The following is a 20,402-nucleotide window of genomic DNA, read 5'->3' on the forward strand; positions in this document are numbered from 1 at the left end:
GATGCACACCTTAAAACAGCTGAAAATGGTTCTGATAAATTACTGAAATGAAAACTCAGATAAACATGTTTTTCTTAGAAATACAAGCGCTTCCGTGGTTTAAATCAATTTGGCAATCAAGAACAGCACATTCACTAATGGCCGTGCTTTTCCAACAAACACATTTAAAAGAATATGCATAGGCAATTCTTAACAAACACATGACCCTTAAACTTTCTCTGTCTGCCAGAGAAGCTGTGTTTGACCTCTCCAGACCTGTGTACCTTTTATTAACACCTGCCTGTTAGGAGAACCATGCCACACGCAGCTTTCCGTTTCACTGCTGCAAAAATGATGAGGAAAAGCTCGAACGGGTTCAGTTTGTGTCACTTGCCGTTTGCTGTTTCCATTTCACAGATGATTAATCTTTCTGTGAGGAAAGGCCAGAGAGACAGAGTGCACTGGGCTCTTCCTGCAGTTGCTCCTTCTGAATGCACACTAGCTCACTAACTAAAAGGCCTTTAGATTTCCCGTGGAGAGAGATGTTCTGAAAGTGAATGCAGCTGGTTGGAGGGCAGCAGCGTGAGGTTTTTGCCATTGTGTAATTGAGGCTTTGGCAGGTTTTTCTTTCTTTTTTTTTATCTGCATGGGGAGGGGTGGGTGGAAGAGTCAGGGAAGGAGGGGTGATGTTGACAAAAAATGAATGTTATGTAAAGAAAGCTTTGACTAGTTCCGCTAATTTCTGTGGGGCTGGATCAACAATAATAGGGTCAATTTCTTTATTACAATTTTTATAACTTACTCCCTCCCATTTTCCCACCCATTCCCACAATGAATAGAAGTATTGTCTTGCCAGTGGTCTTTACCCACAATTTATGAAATAATGAATGTGGCAAGTCTTCACGGAAAAGCCTTTATCAGTTTATATATATATATATATATATATATATATATATATATATATATATGTATGTGTGTATATATATATATATATATATATATATATATATATATATATATATATATATATATATATATATATTATCGGAGTTGTAATTTAATTGGTACTTTAGGCTTACAATATTTGTGCACAGTCTGTGTTATATTACGTAGAGTAATATTTAGTGAAAGAAATAGGAATGAGGTTAATACCAGATTTTTCTAGTATAGCTACATTATTTCAAATGTGCCCTGCTTCAGAATGTTAGCTATTTTCAGAAGCAGAAACCAGTGCTCATTACTAATCAAACGTCTTGCATCGAGTTCAATTTAAAGCATTTGTTCGTGATACAAATTCTTACTGCCTGCATGCAGTCTTTTAATATGATCATGCATTGTTCACTTTAGCATTAGAATGCCATGCATTTAGGAAATAATTACCCACTATCCCGCTGAGTTTACATTCTTTTTCATCTGCTTTAATGACTTATTTTTCATTATTTTTTTTTTTTTTTACTACTGTATAGGACATAATGTGCAAAATCAAGAACTGGGTAATGGATGAAAAGAAACATGTCCGTTTTTGTCGGGACTGGAATGAGAAGGAGGTAGGACTTCGATGTACACTCAGATTTATTAAAATGCGTTTGCCTGGGATCCTGTAATCTGAACTGCATGTCAGATTCCTCTTTTGGTAAAAATTATATGATGCAAATTGTAACTGTATTGGCTTGCTTTTATTGGACTAATGACATCTGTCCTGAATGTTCACACGGGCAAGCTTTTAGAGAGACTTTAAATAAAATGTCTGTTATCCTTTTTTTTTTTTCTTCTTTCTTAGTAAAATATATTAGATGCCTTTTGTCTGCTGCAATTTTGTTGACTTCTCCACCTCTTAATTCTGCAGATTGACGTGTTGAACAAGCACTTGTTTTTGACTTCCAAGCCAATGATTTATCTGGTCAACCTCTCCGAAAAAGACTACATCAGAAAAAAGAACAAATGGTAGGTTAGAAGAGTTATATTTTGATATATCAACGTGACATTCAGTACCCGGAAATACTCCTTGCAAGTTTAACTTTGTAAGTCGAAATTTTACTCCACCTTGCTGTACGAAGAGGATCCACGGTACTCTAGTAGATTCGTACCATTAACAGGTGTAGCCTCTACAGATCTATGGATAATATATATCAGTGGTTCTCAGACTTTTAGGACCGCACTACCCCTCCTCTTGTCTGTGGTACTTGATCCAACATGCCACTGGCTTCTCTGTATAACACTGCTGTTTTCTTTTGCACAAACTATCCATCGGAATACGAGGAAATTTAACACTGTAAATAAGTTTGCCGATTATATCCAATGCTTAGTAATGTGCACACCACGTAGTAAGCAGATAAACAATGTATATCACCAGATGTCGACAGACTTCATCCATTAATATGCAAGCTTAAAAAAAAAAAAAAAAAAAGCACCAGTTAGATGCACATGCCAGGAGGTGTCAGCAGTAAGATTTTCTTTAAGTTAATATTTATAGGTTAAGATGTCATTTTTAAAACATTTTCCTGAACCTTCTCACATCCCCCCCAGGATACATTCTAACCCCCAAGTTTGAGAACCAGTGATATGTACAACAGATCTGCTTAGAAGTGTCTTGGTTAAAATATCTCAGCTGTCCTTCCTCCATAATTTACATAATATATAACAATGCATAAAGACAGAGCTTAATCAAACCAGATGAATTTTGGGTTAGAAAAGACTAACCTGATCCAAACCAAACAATGCTCTGAAAGTACACCATCCACTGCTCTCTGTAGTTCATTAAGTACTTAGAAGCACATGGTTTCAATTTTCCATTAAAAAAAAAAAGCTCATTTCCATACGATATCAAAGAGTGAGAAGGCTTTAAACTCAAAATAAACATTTGTAGACTGGAAGCCAAAACAATAATGAATGTCATATGGGTAACTCCAATAAATCATTAGACTACTTTCATTGAAAATGCTGTTGTCTGGAGTCGTCCTGCTTAATGTTTAGTTTATCCATCATTAAAATAAATTGAAAGGTGGTGCAAAGAACACATTACTTTTGTTATGTATTCTTATAAATTGTTAGGTAAGCACATTTATTTTGCAACACTGTACAGTATATTTACCTAAAATATCCCTGCTGGTAGGGAATTCAAAGTAGACCTTAACCATGGTTTCCTGACGATAGTGGAACTTCACAGGTTAATTTTCTTTCACAACACACAGTTCTGTAAATTAGATGATTCATGCATTTTAAAAAGCTGCTGTCATCCACAGGAAGACACATTTTCTTTAGTATTTGTTATTACCCGACCTGAGTGTAATAAATCTTGAACTGTTTGATATGCTTGTATGTTGAGGTGTCCCGAGGCCCACTGTAACAATGCAGACATCAAAGTTTATTTATCTGACATTTGATGAATCAGTTCCCTTGTCCATAAACCTTCTCACACCTGTACTAGGATGATTGCAGGTAGATCTCACTGGCTGTAATTGTACAATAAATGCTATTTCCAGACCCTAATAGTAGACAGTCTGCACAGGAGACGCCAGTCTGTGATTTAGCTGTCGCCAGGCGCCCCGTGTTTTTCTGATGATGACATGGTTATAGGCTATTCAAAGCAAACCATCAAACAAATTACAATCTTTGCATTTAATTTGAAACAAAAAAATAATAATTTAACAAACAAGTTCCTCCAACTTTTAAAATGTGTGATTTGCATACAACAGTACAACCAATACTTAGGTTTAAAAAACGTGTGTGTGTGTATGTATATATATATATGTGTATATATATATATGTGTATATATATAAAGTACAATATGTATATTATGTATGTAGGTGTGTAACATAAAGAAAGCAACTCCCTGCTCATTTGGATATTTAGTATAATTGCAGTTGAAAGATCAAAGCCAGGCCAGTCGAGTGATGTTCCAAAAGAGAATTTACCACACAGCCGTTTTTTTGTCCATTTTCTGCTGCCTGCTGTTACTATTTTCCCTCAAGCTAGCCATTGACTACCCCCTGGTCATCCCTGCTCGTAAAAAATGATTGAGGAAGTATTTGTCATGTATTTATGAGTGGGAAGCATTGCATGATCGAGAAATGGCATCTACTGGAGCCGAAAAGAGAGTGCCGTTTTTCCTTTTGTTCAGCTGCTCTGCCATGGCTTTAATGCCATGTTTATGCAGCATTGTGTTTGTATTGGAGAGTATAAAATAAATGACTTCACCACGAGGAATGCAAACAGAGGTTCTGTATTGTGGTGCAGTGTCACAGGAAGTCAACCAGCGTCTAACCTCCATCACTCATTTTTCTACCATTAATGTGTTCATATTCAACACTGTGTAGATGCTGTCTTTTTTTTTATTGTAGACAACCAGAATCTCAAAGCCCCTGATGTTAAGTTATAATAAAAGCCAAAGTTTAATGGCGTGCCTTTAAAAACCTACTGGCTACAAAGTCTATAAGAATACATGTTTACAGTAGGTGAAGCGTTTGGGGGGATAGTACCTATTCTACAGAGTCTATGCTGTACAGTTCCAAAGAAAGGTCTGTTTAAAATAGCTGCTGAACACTTCTGTAACCACACTGTGCTTCATACTTACAGCGCAATAAAATACTCTGAAGATTAGGCCATTGTATTTTATAAGTAGGTGGATTGACCTTTTAAAAAAAGATGGAAGAACTGGAATTGCTCCAAGCAAGTACTCATTGGTTTTACCCAGAGTGTTGAATTAGTCAGTCACTTGATTTACAATTAGGATTTAGCCTCTGAAAGGAAGTTGACAAAGCAGCTGTGCCAGTTATTGAGGTTCTCTGATCAGAGGGTAGTTTCTAAAGAGTGTGGGGTTATTTTTATTCAAAGCAAAATCTTGATAAACCTGGCCTACAGGTGGTGCTGTTACCTGATTTCAAACTGTTAATTGCAATAAACGAGGATCCTGGAGGGCTTTAATGTTACAATAAATCCTAAAACATCTCCTGCCATCAGATACAAATGCTGTGTGCTGCCATAGTATGCGTTTTGGTAACTTCATAATTTATTCAGAAAGTAGTCACAGGTGCACAAACGGGGGGAAAAAAAACCCAATACAATTAAATAAAGCGCATTAACATGACCTGTACCAAATACCAGCTGTTTACTGTTTAAGAATATCAGTTTCATCAGGTCAGGCGAGTGTGATTTGCCACTATCTGTAATGTTCACATTAATTGTCCAGTATCACACCACAAACTGAGATTCAAGATTTGGATACCAGATATTACCAATTAAGTTCATGTTTTTAGGAACTGGTGTATTTTCCTACTGAAAGAATTTCATAGTGTGTTTTCCTTTGGTCACAATAGCTAGTCTAAGCTCAGTCTGTGATGCTATACTGTAAAACACAGAACAGATGAGAGCTAATGTGGTTCTTTAGCTATTTGTTTATTCAGAAAAGGCCTGAGGGTCAGGTAACCTAGAGATAACCTAAGAATAGGTAACCTAAGAGTGCTAAATCTGGTTCTTTACAAATCTCTAATTTTCAGGTTGTGATATTGAGTTGTAAGAGGACAAAGTGATCCTTTGTTGTAACTTGGGAGTGTCCATTATTCTCTGTTCTTATCACTAATTAGATCATAACTTTCAGTATTTGATCTTTGTTCCCAAGCTCCCTTGAGTTTATACAGTGCCTTCCTCTTAATTGGGCACATTTATTGCAAGCATTCGAAACCCACTTTTTACTTCTGAGACCAGTTTAGTTTGTTTCAGCTGGGTTCATATACTTGGATAAGCTGCTGTGTTTTTTTTTGGTTAGAAATGTTTGAACTCTGTTGGATTCTTTTTAAGTATTTTTTTTTTTTTTTTTTTTTTAACCTTTTTACAATATTCCATATAAAGTTAAAAAGCTTCTTACTACCAGAGCTGTAGATATTACCCTTCTCTAGTAATGTATTTCTTTAATTGGAAAACTTGAGTTTCTTATAGAAATGTATCCTCTCCAGTTATATGTCAGCCAGAAATGAGTATTGGATAAGAAGGACATTATTGCTGTAGCAATATTATCATATTCTGGTGCTAAAACTTACTTAATTACAATTTTGTTTACTTAGGTAATATTTTGGGTAAAATTAGTGTCTTATAACTAAATCATTTAAAGAAATAACTAGTATATTTTTATAAAATCCAAATGTAGATTGACGATCCAGATGTGTGTGTGTGTGTGTGTGTGTGTGTGTGTGTGTGTGTATATATATATATATATATATACACACACACACATTTTTTAAACCTAAGTATTAGTTGTACTGTTGTATGCAAATCGCATATTTTAAAGCTAATGGCATATTCGCATATTTTGATCGTCTTTATTGTTATGTTACATTATTTCTAATCTTTGAAATAAGGTTGTAACAAAATGCACATGTCACAGCAAGTGTCCTGTAGCGGTCCAGTTTAATGAGCTCAATAAATGTATTTGATGTCCACACTTCCAGCTTGTGAAAGCTTGTTATCAGAATGATTGTTGAACTGTTATGAATGGAATAGGATGTTGAAACTGGGGGTGATTGGCTGATGTTACATATGTCCTTGATTACCTTCGTTCTGCTTTTATTCTAATAAGTGACATTCTTTGTACTCCCTTGGAAGGCTAGACAGTCTGACACGGGATGAGAATAAATATTGCATGTGGTACACATTAAGCTGTCATCTGAGACAGCGTTTATAAAAAAGTAACTGGAAAAATTCATAAGAAATTATTCTGCGCTACAGTTTTCAGTGTCTTGTCGAAATTGACACATTTGACGTACAGTCAAATCTCATTAAAACAAACTGATTAGAATAATGTCATTATAGTACACATTTTCTACAAGGTCTTGGCAAAATGTAGCAGTTGCTTATTGTAAATTACTTCTTATAGTACAAATTTCCTGTTCGTGCAAATTATTTTGGAGCTCTCCCAGGGAAGAAAAATGTGAATAAAATGGAACACCCTAGTCTGAACCTCCTGATTTGCAAAGGATATTGGGAAATGTATTCCCTTGCATCCACATTAGCACCACTGTACAGTATTTTAGTGTTTGAAGAGTACAGATCATACGAGTTCCCATAGTGCTCACGCAAAAACGTGCATTAGCCTTGCCAACAAAAGTGGAGGATAATGCACCATCATCCAAGAACAATAAATATATTGCTACAGATTTCAACTATTGTAAAAAACTGGATACAAAAATCTAGGCTTGTGAACAACAAACTGGATGCAAGTCGTCAGTGTTTCTGATTTGCTCGATACCCTGGTGTTGAGGATGCCTTGCTTTCGTGGTTTAAAAATCTCTGAACAGAATGGGACATGCAGGTGTCAAGTGCAGTTCATTTGCAATGTGTATTTTTTAAAAGTTAACTTTTATAGCTGTATTTACAATTAAGTGCTCTGTTGTACATTTTTATAATACTTTTCATAGTTCTATAATTTGAAATTTGATTTCAATGTTACTATACCTTTAATAAACACTGACCGTATGCATTTTGACCTGATAATACAAACTACTGATACAAGGATTGTTTATTCTCATCCCTGGAAATACGCATTAATGAGAATTTACTGTATTTTAAAGTCTATCAGCAGTGATTGAGCTTTATATTTGCTTTCTTGAGTGAACATTTGTCTCTCAAAGTCTATGAATCCTGCTTAGGTTTTATACGTTAAGTACCACTATATTTATTTGGTAATTAAAACTTAAAATTAAATGTTAAGTTGGTGACTTAAAGATATAAAACAGGCTACTGTATTATGATCCTACATTTCTGCACAGATAATATCTATAATATGCATCTGTAAGTAAATAATGCTCTAATGCCACTACGTCTGTCAGTGAAAATTATAAAAGTATCTCCATTATTTAATACCCTGAACTGACAACATTTAGCTTTAAAAGAAAAAGAACTTATCCAGTCCTCCCCATTCCCTACTCAACCCTCTAATGACCCTTCATCATGCCTTTGATTTGCAGAACAGGTTAAGTAAAATACAAGTAATCTGCAGGTAGTGGCAGTGGCTGCACTGATGTCCTCAAAATAATTTTGCTGGGAAGATGAAAAGCTTCCCACAGAGCAGATGACTTTCCAGCTGCAAATTACATCATGAGCTCATGTGCACTTTTTTTTTTTTCAAGAAAAAAATCACAATAGAACGCATAATAACATTCAGCTAGGACATATTTAGATTAGTACAAAAAAAAAAGAAGATTGTTATTAGTTGGTCCATCAGTGCATAGCATCACAGTAAAATGGGAAAGTCCTGCAGAGAAATTTCAAATACAAATAACTCATTTGATTTGCAATATCAGTAAGAGGCTACAGTGCAATATTAATATTTACACTGAATTGATTGTTTGCTTGGCACATTTTTGGCATTCCTTTCTAATAAAATTGTTTACTGTGGGAGTGTCTCTCTTCTGGTCGTTGCTTTACAGATTTATGAGCTCTTAATAGTACTCCTCAGGATATTCAGCAGTGAACTGTATTTCAAAAGGGTCATTTATACCCAGGTGTTTTGCCTCTTTGTCAGTTCCTTTTATGGGTGTACCTCCCTAATCATGAGTCCATTCGTATGCATGCAGGTAAATGCAACCAAAAAATAAAGGGCAGCTTAAGCAATTTGATCAGGTGCCTGCACCTGTACTTTGGGCAGTTAATTGTTTTCCCCCTACTGTAATTTTGAGGACATCAAAGGATTCATACAGCTTGAGGGAACCACAGGCCTGTGGGAAGTCTGGAATGATTGCTGTGCTAAAAAGAAAAAAATATATATTGTGTGACGGGTGGGTTGTTCGATTTATTTTCCTTCCATTTGCAGTCCTCGGTTTCAAATAGGCAGTGTTTGAGAGTGTTATTAGCACTGCAGACTATTTTTAGTTGCGGATACAAATTGATGAATAAAAATAACATTACATAATTAAAATGTTTGTGCTTATATCAATTGCTTCGTCTTAATTCAGCTGTAGACTGAAACAATTATGTATTATGTACAAGATGTTTTAAAAGCTGTAGCCGAATTAACAGGTATTTGCTGGGCATGTAGCTGTGCCTTTTTGGTAATCGTAGTTAAATCAGCATTAGTGTGACAGAACATGTGGAGCGGTCTAAAGATAATCGTTTTCTAGTGTCAGTACTGAGTGGCATTAAAAACCTCTCTACAGCAGGGACACAGTGTCACATTTGTTTGTTAACTCAGTATCGTCTGGTGAACTTGCTGAGGCAGTGGGAGCATTTTCTAGGACAGTAATGTCACTTCTGTCAGTTTTGTCTGTAGATGGTTATGTGGCTGAACTTTTCACAATTAGTATACTCCATTTTACTATCAACAGCTCGTACCAATGTGACCGTTACTTATCACTATTTCTACAAGACACTAAATAAAAAGAATGCAATTGTATTTTTGTACATGCACCATATATAGTTAAGAAAATCCTGTTATGTTTCACATTTGGCTGTATATATAATAATATTGCATAGTATATAACTCCCTCTTTACTCCTCATTTTGGTATGTGTGCATTTTTTTTTAGTGTAGAGTGAAATGGTCAGTGGTGTGTTTAAAGCTGTATATGTATTTGTCTGATTTATTTTGTAAACCATATAAATGAACGAAGTGTGATTTATAAAGTGGATATTTCCATTCTGCTGCCAGATAAATAACTATTTTGAAATGTAGTTAAATTTCTGAAAATACTGTGTTTTTTTTTTTTTTTTTTTTTTTAATTACATGTAAAGATATGCACACACAAAAAAAGCCACAAAGTCTGTTACCAAGTCTTATTTGAGCTTTTTAAACAGATGAATGATTAGCAGAAATAATGACCCTGTCAGCCTTAATCACATTAAAACGTGGTTAACATTTAATTTTTTCCACTTAATATGCAAAAATTTCCACTAGATTTGCAGTGAAGGCCATTGAAATTCCATTACAAGAAGAATAAAAATTTCAGGCATCATTTGTTCAGAGAAGGAGGAGCTCTGGACTAGAAACTGCTGAGTCTTTCTATTATAACTGAATGATTGCACTGCACACAGACCCACGAATTACAATCTAGACGATGCAGCAGTAGGTCAAGCCGTACCATTTTTGTTTTTGTGCCATAGTAAATTGTTACTCTAGAAAATGTGTTGTCAAAGCAGCTGAATGCTCAGTCGTCTCACTACCAAGCATCACATTTAAAAAATGATCAAAGAAGAAAAGCAGTGGGTCCAGAAGAGGCAAAGTTTAATGCATATTTGTGAAGGAATGTAAAACAAACTAAGGAACATGATTGAATTATTGAATACAACATTTAACTAATTCAGTGAGGGTGAAGTCCTCACACAAAACGTCACAATTCAGAGCCCCTTACAAGGAGCTCTGTAGAGCTATGGGTTTTGGTCTTGCCCTTGACAATGTGAATGAGAATTTTACCTAAAATGCATGCACAAGTACATTATATTTAGATAACATGTGGGTGTAGGTTCTCTTTTAATTTTGAGATTTCAGAGTAGTTCTCATGAATCCGCTGCCACCAATGCTACCCATGACTCCCCATTGAAAGGTTCAGCTTTTCAAACCATTATCTGATAATGAAAAATTGACATAACTTTGGTTCCTTTTATAAAGACTAATAAAATGTACTTTAAGAAATACACAATGGGAATAGCAGCAGGAAACTTGAACAAGACTGCAGGACTTGTCAATGTGAAAGTGATGTGTAAGATTGTTGACAAAGGATGGGCTGATACATGCAACTGATTCAGCTGTCTAGTGGTTTTGATCTTTACAGTGCTAAAATAAAGCACTTTTAAACATCATTTGACAATCAGTGGAAAAACCTGAAGTGTTATGTCTAGTGGTACTTGCTGTATTTAGATTTCACTGTTTTATGAAGCATTTGTAGATGTACAATTGTATCAGTCTTACAGTTTGGAAATATACAGCACATTTTTTTATAATTTAGTTAAGTATGATTTATCCAGAAACAGTTGCCTAGGTACCAGTTCATTTGCATTTAAATATGTCTGTTTGTGTTTATTTTTGTGTTTTATGACTTCTCTGAAACATGTTTCCTAAAATATATTTTGTTTTGTTACGTGATGTTGTTTAACCATCCAGGTGGGATTTTGACAAAGTTCTGCAATTGCCTTGTGAGTTTCGAGTTTCATACTGTGCTGGATTTACATCTCTCAAATCACAAAGGCGCACTGAACCTTGAGAATTTGAATACTTTGTTCTCCTAGCAAGGTTTTGTCAGGTCCTGTGTCACTCACTTTAAAGACCTTTAGACCCCCGTGCTCATTTACTGTTCACTTGTACCATTTCTGCTTTTACATTATGAAAATCATCTGTCAACACTTTAGAAGAGTCTCCTCTGTTATTTAGCCGATGATGTTCAGCACTGTCAAGTTTTTGCCAATTATAGCTTCAGGTACAATAGTCTATTCAGTGGATCAAAGTCTTTTAGTGGTAGGAAATGATTTGTGAATCATTATTCAGCTGTATTGTAGAAGACTGGAATACCAGAGGAATGCAAATAATCCTTGTAAGAATGGATCACAAGCTCTTAAAATGACAACCTGCAACTGCCATTATCTAAGATTGGTGTACTAGCAAGAAGCTGTTGTCTTCTGTTTCCGTAGTTTGACAGTTTCTTGATTCATCAGTCACACCAAGCATTTCCCTTGCATAGAAATGTCTACCAGTATGTCCTGAAAGAGTGTACAACGACGCTAAATAAACAAATCTGACCTTCGCTGGTTTTACAGATGGAGACTTTGTTTTCTTTAAAAAAAAATTAAAAAATCTAACATTTACAGTCTAGATGTGTTATATTTTTGAATACTTTAAGTAAGTTTGCAATCTAAGGTTAAACTAGCCCAGTAATGGTGTGAAGCCATTTTGTAATATTCCACCAGCTGTAACATAATAAAAGCATGTCTAGGCTCATTATTTTTGTTGGAATGATAGTAAAAACCTTGAAGTAGGTAGTAATCTGCTGGGGCTCGAAGAGTCTTTTATTGTTTAGTAACTTCTATTACCTTTTCACATAGCATGCCAACAAGTTTGTAAAGGAAACAAGGATTGCTGGTAATGACCGGATTTTCCCCAAGTAATCCAAGTATGAGAACTAACAAACTGAAGTGTGGAATTTGTTTTATGCACTTATTTTTGGGGATCAGTCCAAACCCCTGCTCAATGGGTTTGTGCTTAATCTGGTAATTGCTCCCACCCCCTGCTGTTTTGTTAAGAATTCAATTCGTCATTAACTGGAAAGTCATCTTTGTCCTATAAGGTCAGGTGCTGTGCTATTGCTACCTGTTGGTCCATATCATGAATTACTTGTCCTGGATTGTAAGTACCAATAGATAGTAAAGGCTGTAGTATAATTGGTGGGGTGTGTGGGGAGAGACCATACAGATTGCTTGTCCGGTGCTTTCTTTAGGAACTTGCAAGTATAATCTGCTGAACGAAGAGATTGTGCTTGTCTGAAAGCTGTCGTTTAAGAGGTGATATTGTAAGTTAAATAAAATTCTCTGTAACACAGGAGCAATTGGTAAACATAGTGAATGGACTGTGTTGTTTTGTGTTTTAATGAGAATTAAAGTTTTAGCAGAATGGCATTATAGAGAAAATGGCAACCATGAACATACCATCCTCCAGCCTGTTCGTAGTGCCAGAGGGTACTGTATTAAACTACTTCTATGCCTTTAAAAGTGGAACTGTGAATTAATTTATTTTATTTAAATGTCTTGATGGGGAGGGGGGGTTGAAAGCTGTCGTCTGGTGGTATCTTGACCTTGGAAAGCGATACACAAAAAAATGTCATCATAAACCATGCAGTTCTTATGAATATGTATGTGCCACCGGTACTGGATAATGATTGTAGAACTGTCAAGCATGCACTACATGCTAATGTTGTACCCTTTGTTGTCTGCAGGTTGGCAAAAATTAAAGAGTGGGTGGACAAGCATGACCCGGGAGCCTTGGTCATCCCATTTAGTGGTGGAGTGGAACTCAAGTTCCAAGACATGAGTGACGAGGAGAAACAGAAGTATTTCGAAGAGAACAAGACACAAAGGTTAATTAGCATTAATTTTCCCCACTTTATTATCAACTATTTCCTTGCTGTAATTTAATTGCTTGTGCTGATAGAATAATAAATGACAGAGTAATTACCATTTATAAAGAAGGAATCGTTCTCGTTGCTGTAAGACACAGTGAAAGGATTTATTTTAAATAAAGTTAACTGTCATCTGTCATCTCTGGGTAATTATAACTTGGGCGTTTTTATGTATTTTTTTAGACTATAAAAACTACTTTGGCAGAGTATTTCATAGGTACATATGAATAGTAAAAATGAATGCATTTAGGTTCTAAACCCAATTTTAAATAAATGAAGTCGCTGTGGAGGAAATATGTGTCATTTGGCCAATATAATGTATTTTTATTGATTTTATGTATGTATAAAAAAGCAGGAGAGACTGTGTTTTCTTTGGTACAGTAACTGCTCACCCTTGCACAATACCTCATTCACATCATTTCTTTTTTTCATATAATGCCAGTGAATGCATTTCTAATAACTTAAAAGAAAATGTGTTGCTTGAGTATATTGAGCGTGAAGCAGAAATCTGAGGTTGTCGTCTTTGTTTTGCAGCGTGTTAACTAAGATCATCAAGAGTGGATATGCAGCTCTCCTGCTGGAATACTTCTTCACAGCCGGACCAGATGAAGTGCGTGCATGGACCATAAGGGTATGTTTCATAGTTATTCACCAGCTACATCCAGTTCCACACGATTGAATTCAGATTGATATCACTGACTTTGAAGTTTGTCATGGTAGCGGTTAGCTAGTCATTACAGATGAGGTTTTTGTCCAGGATAACTTTAATTATTTGTGAGCTGTTGAACAGTGAAAGTGGGGCTACATTGATTGAGGTGGGTAACAATTGATTCTGCCTATTACGTACTCTGAATTTTTTCATCCTGTAGAATCTGTCTTCCCTCCTCCTGTGGTCAGAGATAAGACCCCTCAGTATTGTGCTTGCTTAATCTGTGTGACTGGGTTTGTCTCCAGTGAAATTGATGTCGCTTTTCATTTGCCGTTTGTTGGGGGTTGCTGGTGGCTTTTTACCCTTGTATCTTAGTTATCTTTTGTTTTTTTTGCATTTAAAGACCACAGACTAACCATAATACAGATGTTGCATATGAGTAAATGGGATATTTTATTGATAATGGAAAGGGAAAAAGTAGGATTTATCTTTTTAAAAACATATGCATGTGTTAAACATTTACTAAATGTATATACGTTATACGTTTGTTGATTGTCTTACATTTTATATACAAGATTTATTTGAAGTTAGGATAAAGCTGTTGATGTATTGACTTGACTTTTTACATTACAATCCTTTTAAATTTGTTAATATTATAATTTTCTTGACTCTCTTTTTTTGTTAAAATACATTACTCATTTCTTAGCTTTAAGATTCAATCTCTTTAGGAGCCGAAGTACACATAAAAGTTATTTGTTTTAAGTTTAAAATGACTTTTCCTTTTATTTCAATGCAACATGATTTGTATTTCCTTCAAGGAAACCTATAATGAATGCACTGTTTTATCTTATGACTGATTATAAGTAGCCTTGATTTTATGTGAAGGGCATTAGTCAGGTAAGCATCAGTGAGTAACTATATTAACCCAATACATATTTTATTGTAAAAACTGCATTCTGTAATGTCAGGCTCTTTAGCACTTTACCATGCTTTATTAAGCAGCCTTGAGGTCACCATTATCTGTCAGCCTACTCTGCATGGTTATTTGTGCACAGAAGTGTATCCTTGTAATTCAGCATATGGGGCAATCGCATTATAATGTATTTTTCTCCACCTAGACAAACCTGGATGCTGATTTATGATGGTTATACTTACAAGTGCTCTATCAATTAAATTACATGGGGATTATAATATATTGGAGTCATTAAATACACATCATTCTTTGGCATGAAATATGTTTACCCTGACCTTATTATATACATAATTAAAAATTGCTTAACAGGTTCAGACCACAAAGCTAGATTGATGAAATGCTGATTGTAATTGATGATGAGGTGGTTAAGGTTTGTTGTGAAGTCACACATTATCTCTTCCACTGTGGCAGTTTTAATGTATACAAATTGAATTAAACAGATACATTTGATTGATTTGGAATATAAAGTAAATATTGAATACAATTTATAAGCTGTGGATCTGGGAGACTTAATTAATAAAAGGCAAGAACTACATTGATTTTAAACTCCCTGGGGAGCTGTAGCCTCCATGTCATAACAGGTCAGATAATTACACTATTAAATAACTGCAAATTGCTGCAAGAGTCAGAAGAATGTGAAGGGTTAACCTCGTGAGGAGTTAGTGATTTTTATATTTTGAGTAAATGTGTAATATGAGGACTCCGGACAGACTACTACAGCACGCCGTGCTATATTTGAAAACTGCTAGTTATGATCCGTGTAGGTCAATAAATTCAATTATAATCTCAGGTTCTGTAAGCAAAACCTCACCTTGGACACCAGAGATGATCAGATGCTAAGCTGAAACCCACAATGAAAGAAGATTGCTTTAACTGAAATCAATACTACTTCGAAATCTGTATCAAAAATTGCTGCCTGCATTGGTAGCAGCAGTGTGCGCTTATCTTGAATGAATTCAGCACATGTGAGTAGCATCTGAACAGTATTCCGATATCAGGAGCAGAGTGATTGTACTCATGACATGCCAAACGATATGAAGCAATGTTTCAGTGAATCCTGATTTGGTATCAAAAGAGGTGAGTGTCTGCGCTGTAATCCATCTTCTTAAAAAAACAATTAATTTTCTTTGGTTTTTTTTTTTTTTTTTTCACTGACAGAAAGGGACGAAGGCTCCTCAGGCTGCAGGCAAGATCCACACAGATTTCGAAAAGGGCTTCATTATGGCTGAAGTAATGAAATTCGAAGATTTTAAAGAAGGCGGCACTGAGAGTGCTGTCAAGGTGAGACTTTTCTTTTGGATCAGCTCAGGCATTCTTTTCGATTGAAAGAAATCTCTTGCGATTAGTAGATCTGACAGTCACTTTGCACTGTGAACTAGGCAGCCACCACAAATGTACTTCACCTTTACACAGGGGAAGGAATTACCACACATCTCTTACTCCAGTGCTGACAACCTAACAGACTTCATGACTAAATACTTTGTTTTTGCTGAAGTCCAGTAATTGTCATTTTACACATACATGTAGGCTCAAACTGAAGTTAGAAGGAAATAAAAATAAGTCTGGATTCGATGTTTTTTGTTTTTCCAGATTTATAGAAAGCAAATGTCATGAAATTGTCAGCTAACTAAATATAGCCATGTTAAAACATTTACAATGGAATGGCAAGCTATGGCACTGATGTGTAAAATGAAAAGTCTGGTTAAATAAAGTGTAATTTTTAACATAAGAACTGTTTCACAGATGAACAAGCAGGTTTAACACATACAAATGGCTTGTATATCCTCCTAGATTTATTTAACTATACAAAAATACAAGTACAATAATAAATATATATATTTACCACAGTAATGCACTTTGAGGGAGCACCCAGTAAAGATGGGGGGGGCTTAGGTCATCCAGGGTGTCCTCGACTCACCCCCGTAGACTGGCCGGGCACCTGCGGGGTTGCCTGTAAGCTGCCCAGAGCTGTGTTGTGGTCGGCTGACGGCACACACTTCGGAGGACAGCGTGTGTTAGTCTTCACCGCCTCCGAGTCAGCGCAGGGGTGGTAACGGTAAGCAGAGCTTTAAAAATAAATAAAAAATGGTATATGTCAAAAGTAATGCACTTTGAAATCTGACTTACCTGATGGCAGGGTCAGGGAAATAGGTCAGATTGCACTGAACCTTAACAGAGAATAAAATAGAGAAACCTTACTAGAGGATAAAATAGAGAAACCTTATTAGAGGGAAAAATAGTGAAACAGTGAAAGCTATTATTTTTTGCCAGTATTCTACATCGTAAGAAATACAATGTGTTTCACATTGTTGTTTCTTCTGCATGAATATTAACTTTATCCAATCACTTCTTTTGTCAGTGTGCAAAGACCAAACATAAATAAAACAGAAACCTTTGAAAGTGTTAGGTGATCATCTTAGTACAGCATTATCAGCTTTTAAATATTGTTATATATTTTGATATTATCTAACAACAACGAAAACATAGAATTGGATAATGGATAATGTAGACGACCAACTATCCAAGATAAGGTCTTGGTAAAACTTTTTTGAATACTACTTTTGGATTGGTTAAATAGTATAATGATGACATTGCCTACCCCCCAGTGTTTTGATAGTTAAAAGACAGACCTCTTGAACAGGACCCCCCCCCCCCCCCCCCCCCCCCCACACACACACACACACACACACACACACACTCTCCCTGAGCTGACCACAAAGCATTTCTGGTTTACTGGAACATTTAGACCAGCCTGCTGGAGAGATCCTTGCATGCCAACAGAACATTAAGCTGTTCACTTTTATGAAACTCATTATCTATGGTACAGATTGTTTGTTTTTATCTGTACAATTCCTTATTTGTATTTTATATCACATTTTTGAATATTTTTTAGTTATGTTTTATACATTCTTTAAAAAAAAAAAAAAAAACACATTCTCATTGAAGTGAAATTCCCAAAAGTTGAATTCTAAAGATTTAAAAATTCAGCTGAGAAAGATCAGAGCAGAGGTTTTCACTGCATGTTATCTGGTTAATCCTTTTTTTTAAGTTTGATTTCTGTGTTGAGCACAAGTACAGCATAACTAATACCGTTTAATGTCGGTGCTATGAAGTAGACATTGAGTAGCTCTGTGTGGGTTTTATAGTCTACGGGGATATCACATTATTAGTAATCAGATCTGCTTAGGCAAAGCTTGCTTCTCCAGATGGTTGCTTTCAAGTGCAAATGAACTGGTTGGACGTGTCTAGTTTAATACATACTCAGGAATCACAAATAGCCATTGATTTATTTATTTTTTTTTTTTTCAACCAGTGTTTCTGGTGGTATTGAGAATGAATTAAATGGTCTCCAGAGCATTTAAAAGGAACATCGTTTCTTTTAATTAATTGTACACTCAGACAAACCAGAATGCATAAACTAACGCATATTAGCACATCAAGTGAAGTATATCAAGTTTGATTGGGGAAAAAATAAATAAATAAAATAAAGCCAATGTTTATGAAAGAAGACTTTCACATTATTAAACACTTAAAAATATGTGTTTTAAAAAAAGAAAAACAAAGACAATGGTAATTGTAGTATAACTGTTCTCTCAACAGGACATTAGAACTGCATTAAATTAGTATTAAAAAGCCAAAGTTTTTTTGGGGGGGGGGAATTTACAAAATATTCCACAACATAATTATTTACCCAAACAGCTTTATTCATTTTTGTTTTGTTTTGTTTCTTATAGGCCGCTGGAAAATACAGACAGCTGGGTAGAAACTACGTTGTTGAAGATGGAGATATTATCTTTTTTAAATTTAACACACCGCAGCAGCCCAAGAAGAAGTGATTTGAAAGCATTTTGCATAATAAATGAACTGTGCAGTCAAGGAAAAAGGTGTTTTATTGTTTTAGAAAGAATTAGCTGGAAACCCATGATTGAGACCTGCCAAGGTTCAGCAACTGTCCCATTTCCCAGTCATATTATCACAGACTGTTTGGCTTTTATAATACAGCTCCCTCTGAAGCACAAGCACTAAATGTTGACAGCATTGCTATTTAAGATTAGGGCTCCACTCTAAATTGTAGAAGCAGGTTAGGAACCATATTACTCTCATGATACTTCATTAATCTCCATCATGTAAGCCAAACCTGACACATTTGACAGCAGGGACAATGCAACTTGCTCCTTTCTGAATCTACAGATAATGCATGTTTTACAGTACCCCAGATGTCTACACTCAATAAAACATTTGACAAAACCAGCCTCTGTGTGTTTGGGGATGTCTGTATTGACTGACTGTGGTGTGCTGAGTGTGATATGGCACCTGGTGTAAGCTGATTACAGAATTTCAAGACGTGTGTGGTACAGTAACTGGCAGCATAGGGTAGCTGTAATTGTATCTTTTCAAGTGATTCTTTTATTGGATTCAAAAGGGTAGGTTACTGATGGTTTCATAAAAACAAAAAAAATTGAGAAAGAAAATGCTGGAGGTGTTCATTCACTGGGCATTCAAAACCCCTTTGCAAATTTGTCCTGTTAAAATAAAGGCTCAAAATGAAGGTTAGTCATTTTGGTGACGATTTAAAAAGGCTAATGACCTTTTAAATATTTTGTTTATTTATTTATTTTTGTTTGAATGAAGGGTCGATGGTACGTCTGGTGATGTTAGGCTTTCATTCCAACATGCAACAAAATTGCATCTCTGTTTACTGCAGTACTCATTTAGCACCAAGTAACTTTACAGAAGACTTGTTTCAGTTTAATAGAGAGAAATACCTGCAAATTGACATAGATATGCATAATAATGCTGGATGAGTCTACGTCCTATACTACAGGAGCAGGGTGGAGTTGTCTTTTTCAGTAGAGTTGAAGGACTTAACCAATTTTGAATTGGCAATTATATGGACTAATTAAATGTAGTTTTATAAGACATTGAAATTCACATCTATTATTTTGTCCAATGCATAAAACATGTACATTATTTGGTACTGAGGTTATGATCTTGTAGAACCAATACAAACGTATTTACTGGCTGTGCTTCAGGATTTGATTGATTTGTCTCTTTTGATATTGCAGACTGTGTTGAACACTAACTAAAACCTGTTTCATCTTTCCAACTAGAAGTTTTGCTTACAAACCATTTTCTTGGTTCAGTGTTCGAAACAAACCGTTATTATGTGATCAATTCAGTTGACAAAAAGACATTGGAAAATCTAAGCAAAAGAGTTTGAATACACCCATTTGGTATCCTTCCAGTACATTCTATGAAGTGATTACAGAGTTGTTGTTTTTTTTGTTTTTTTTTTTAATCATATTGTTAAATGAGTGTATAAGTAAGTTTCTCATCAAATCATAATTACAGGTTCATGTATTTTCTATAATTGTTACTTTTTTGTTTTGTTTGTTTTGACAAGCTTTACTAGTATTCCCAAGACAATATGTTTCACACATAAATATCCCAACCTGTATGTGAAAGAAAAAGGGTGATTGAGATATGCATTGGGATGGAATAAAAATAGGTTATTATATTATATAATATATATATATATATATATATATATATATATATATATATATATATATATATATATATGTGTGTGTGTGTGTGTGTGTGTGTGTGTGTGTGTATGTATGTATGTATGTATAATGTATATATAATGTATCTATATATATACATATATACACACACATATACATGTATACATGTATTATATTATGGA

The 20,402-nt window shown here is 35.2% G+C and overlaps 1 protein-coding gene across 2 annotated transcripts in view; it reads left to right on the plus strand.

Moving 5' to 3' along the window:
- Positions 1-18,943, plus strand: part of LOC121322215 (obg-like ATPase 1) — a 43,242-nt gene extending 24,299 nt beyond the window's left edge. For both annotated transcript variants that reach the window (XM_041261834.1, XM_041261835.1), the window contains exons 6-11: positions 1,446-1,526; positions 1,826-1,923; positions 12,888-13,028; positions 13,605-13,701; positions 15,851-15,973; positions 18,427-18,943. In XM_041261834.1, the coding sequence (XP_041117768.1) occupies positions 1,446-1,526; positions 1,826-1,923; positions 12,888-13,028; positions 13,605-13,701; positions 15,851-15,973; positions 18,427-18,528 (642 nt within the window). In that variant the 3' untranslated portion in view covers positions 18,529-18,943. The remainder of the gene's footprint in view (positions 1-1,445; positions 1,527-1,825; positions 1,924-12,887; positions 13,029-13,604; positions 13,702-15,850; positions 15,974-18,426) is intronic.
- The last annotated feature ends 1,459 nt before the right edge of the window (positions 18,944-20,402 follow it).

Source organism: Polyodon spathula, chromosome 10, assembly GCF_017654505.1.
Source record: "Polyodon spathula isolate WHYD16114869_AA chromosome 10, ASM1765450v1, whole genome shotgun sequence".
Taxonomy (NCBI): Eukaryota; Metazoa; Chordata; class Actinopteri; order Acipenseriformes; family Polyodontidae; genus Polyodon; species Polyodon spathula.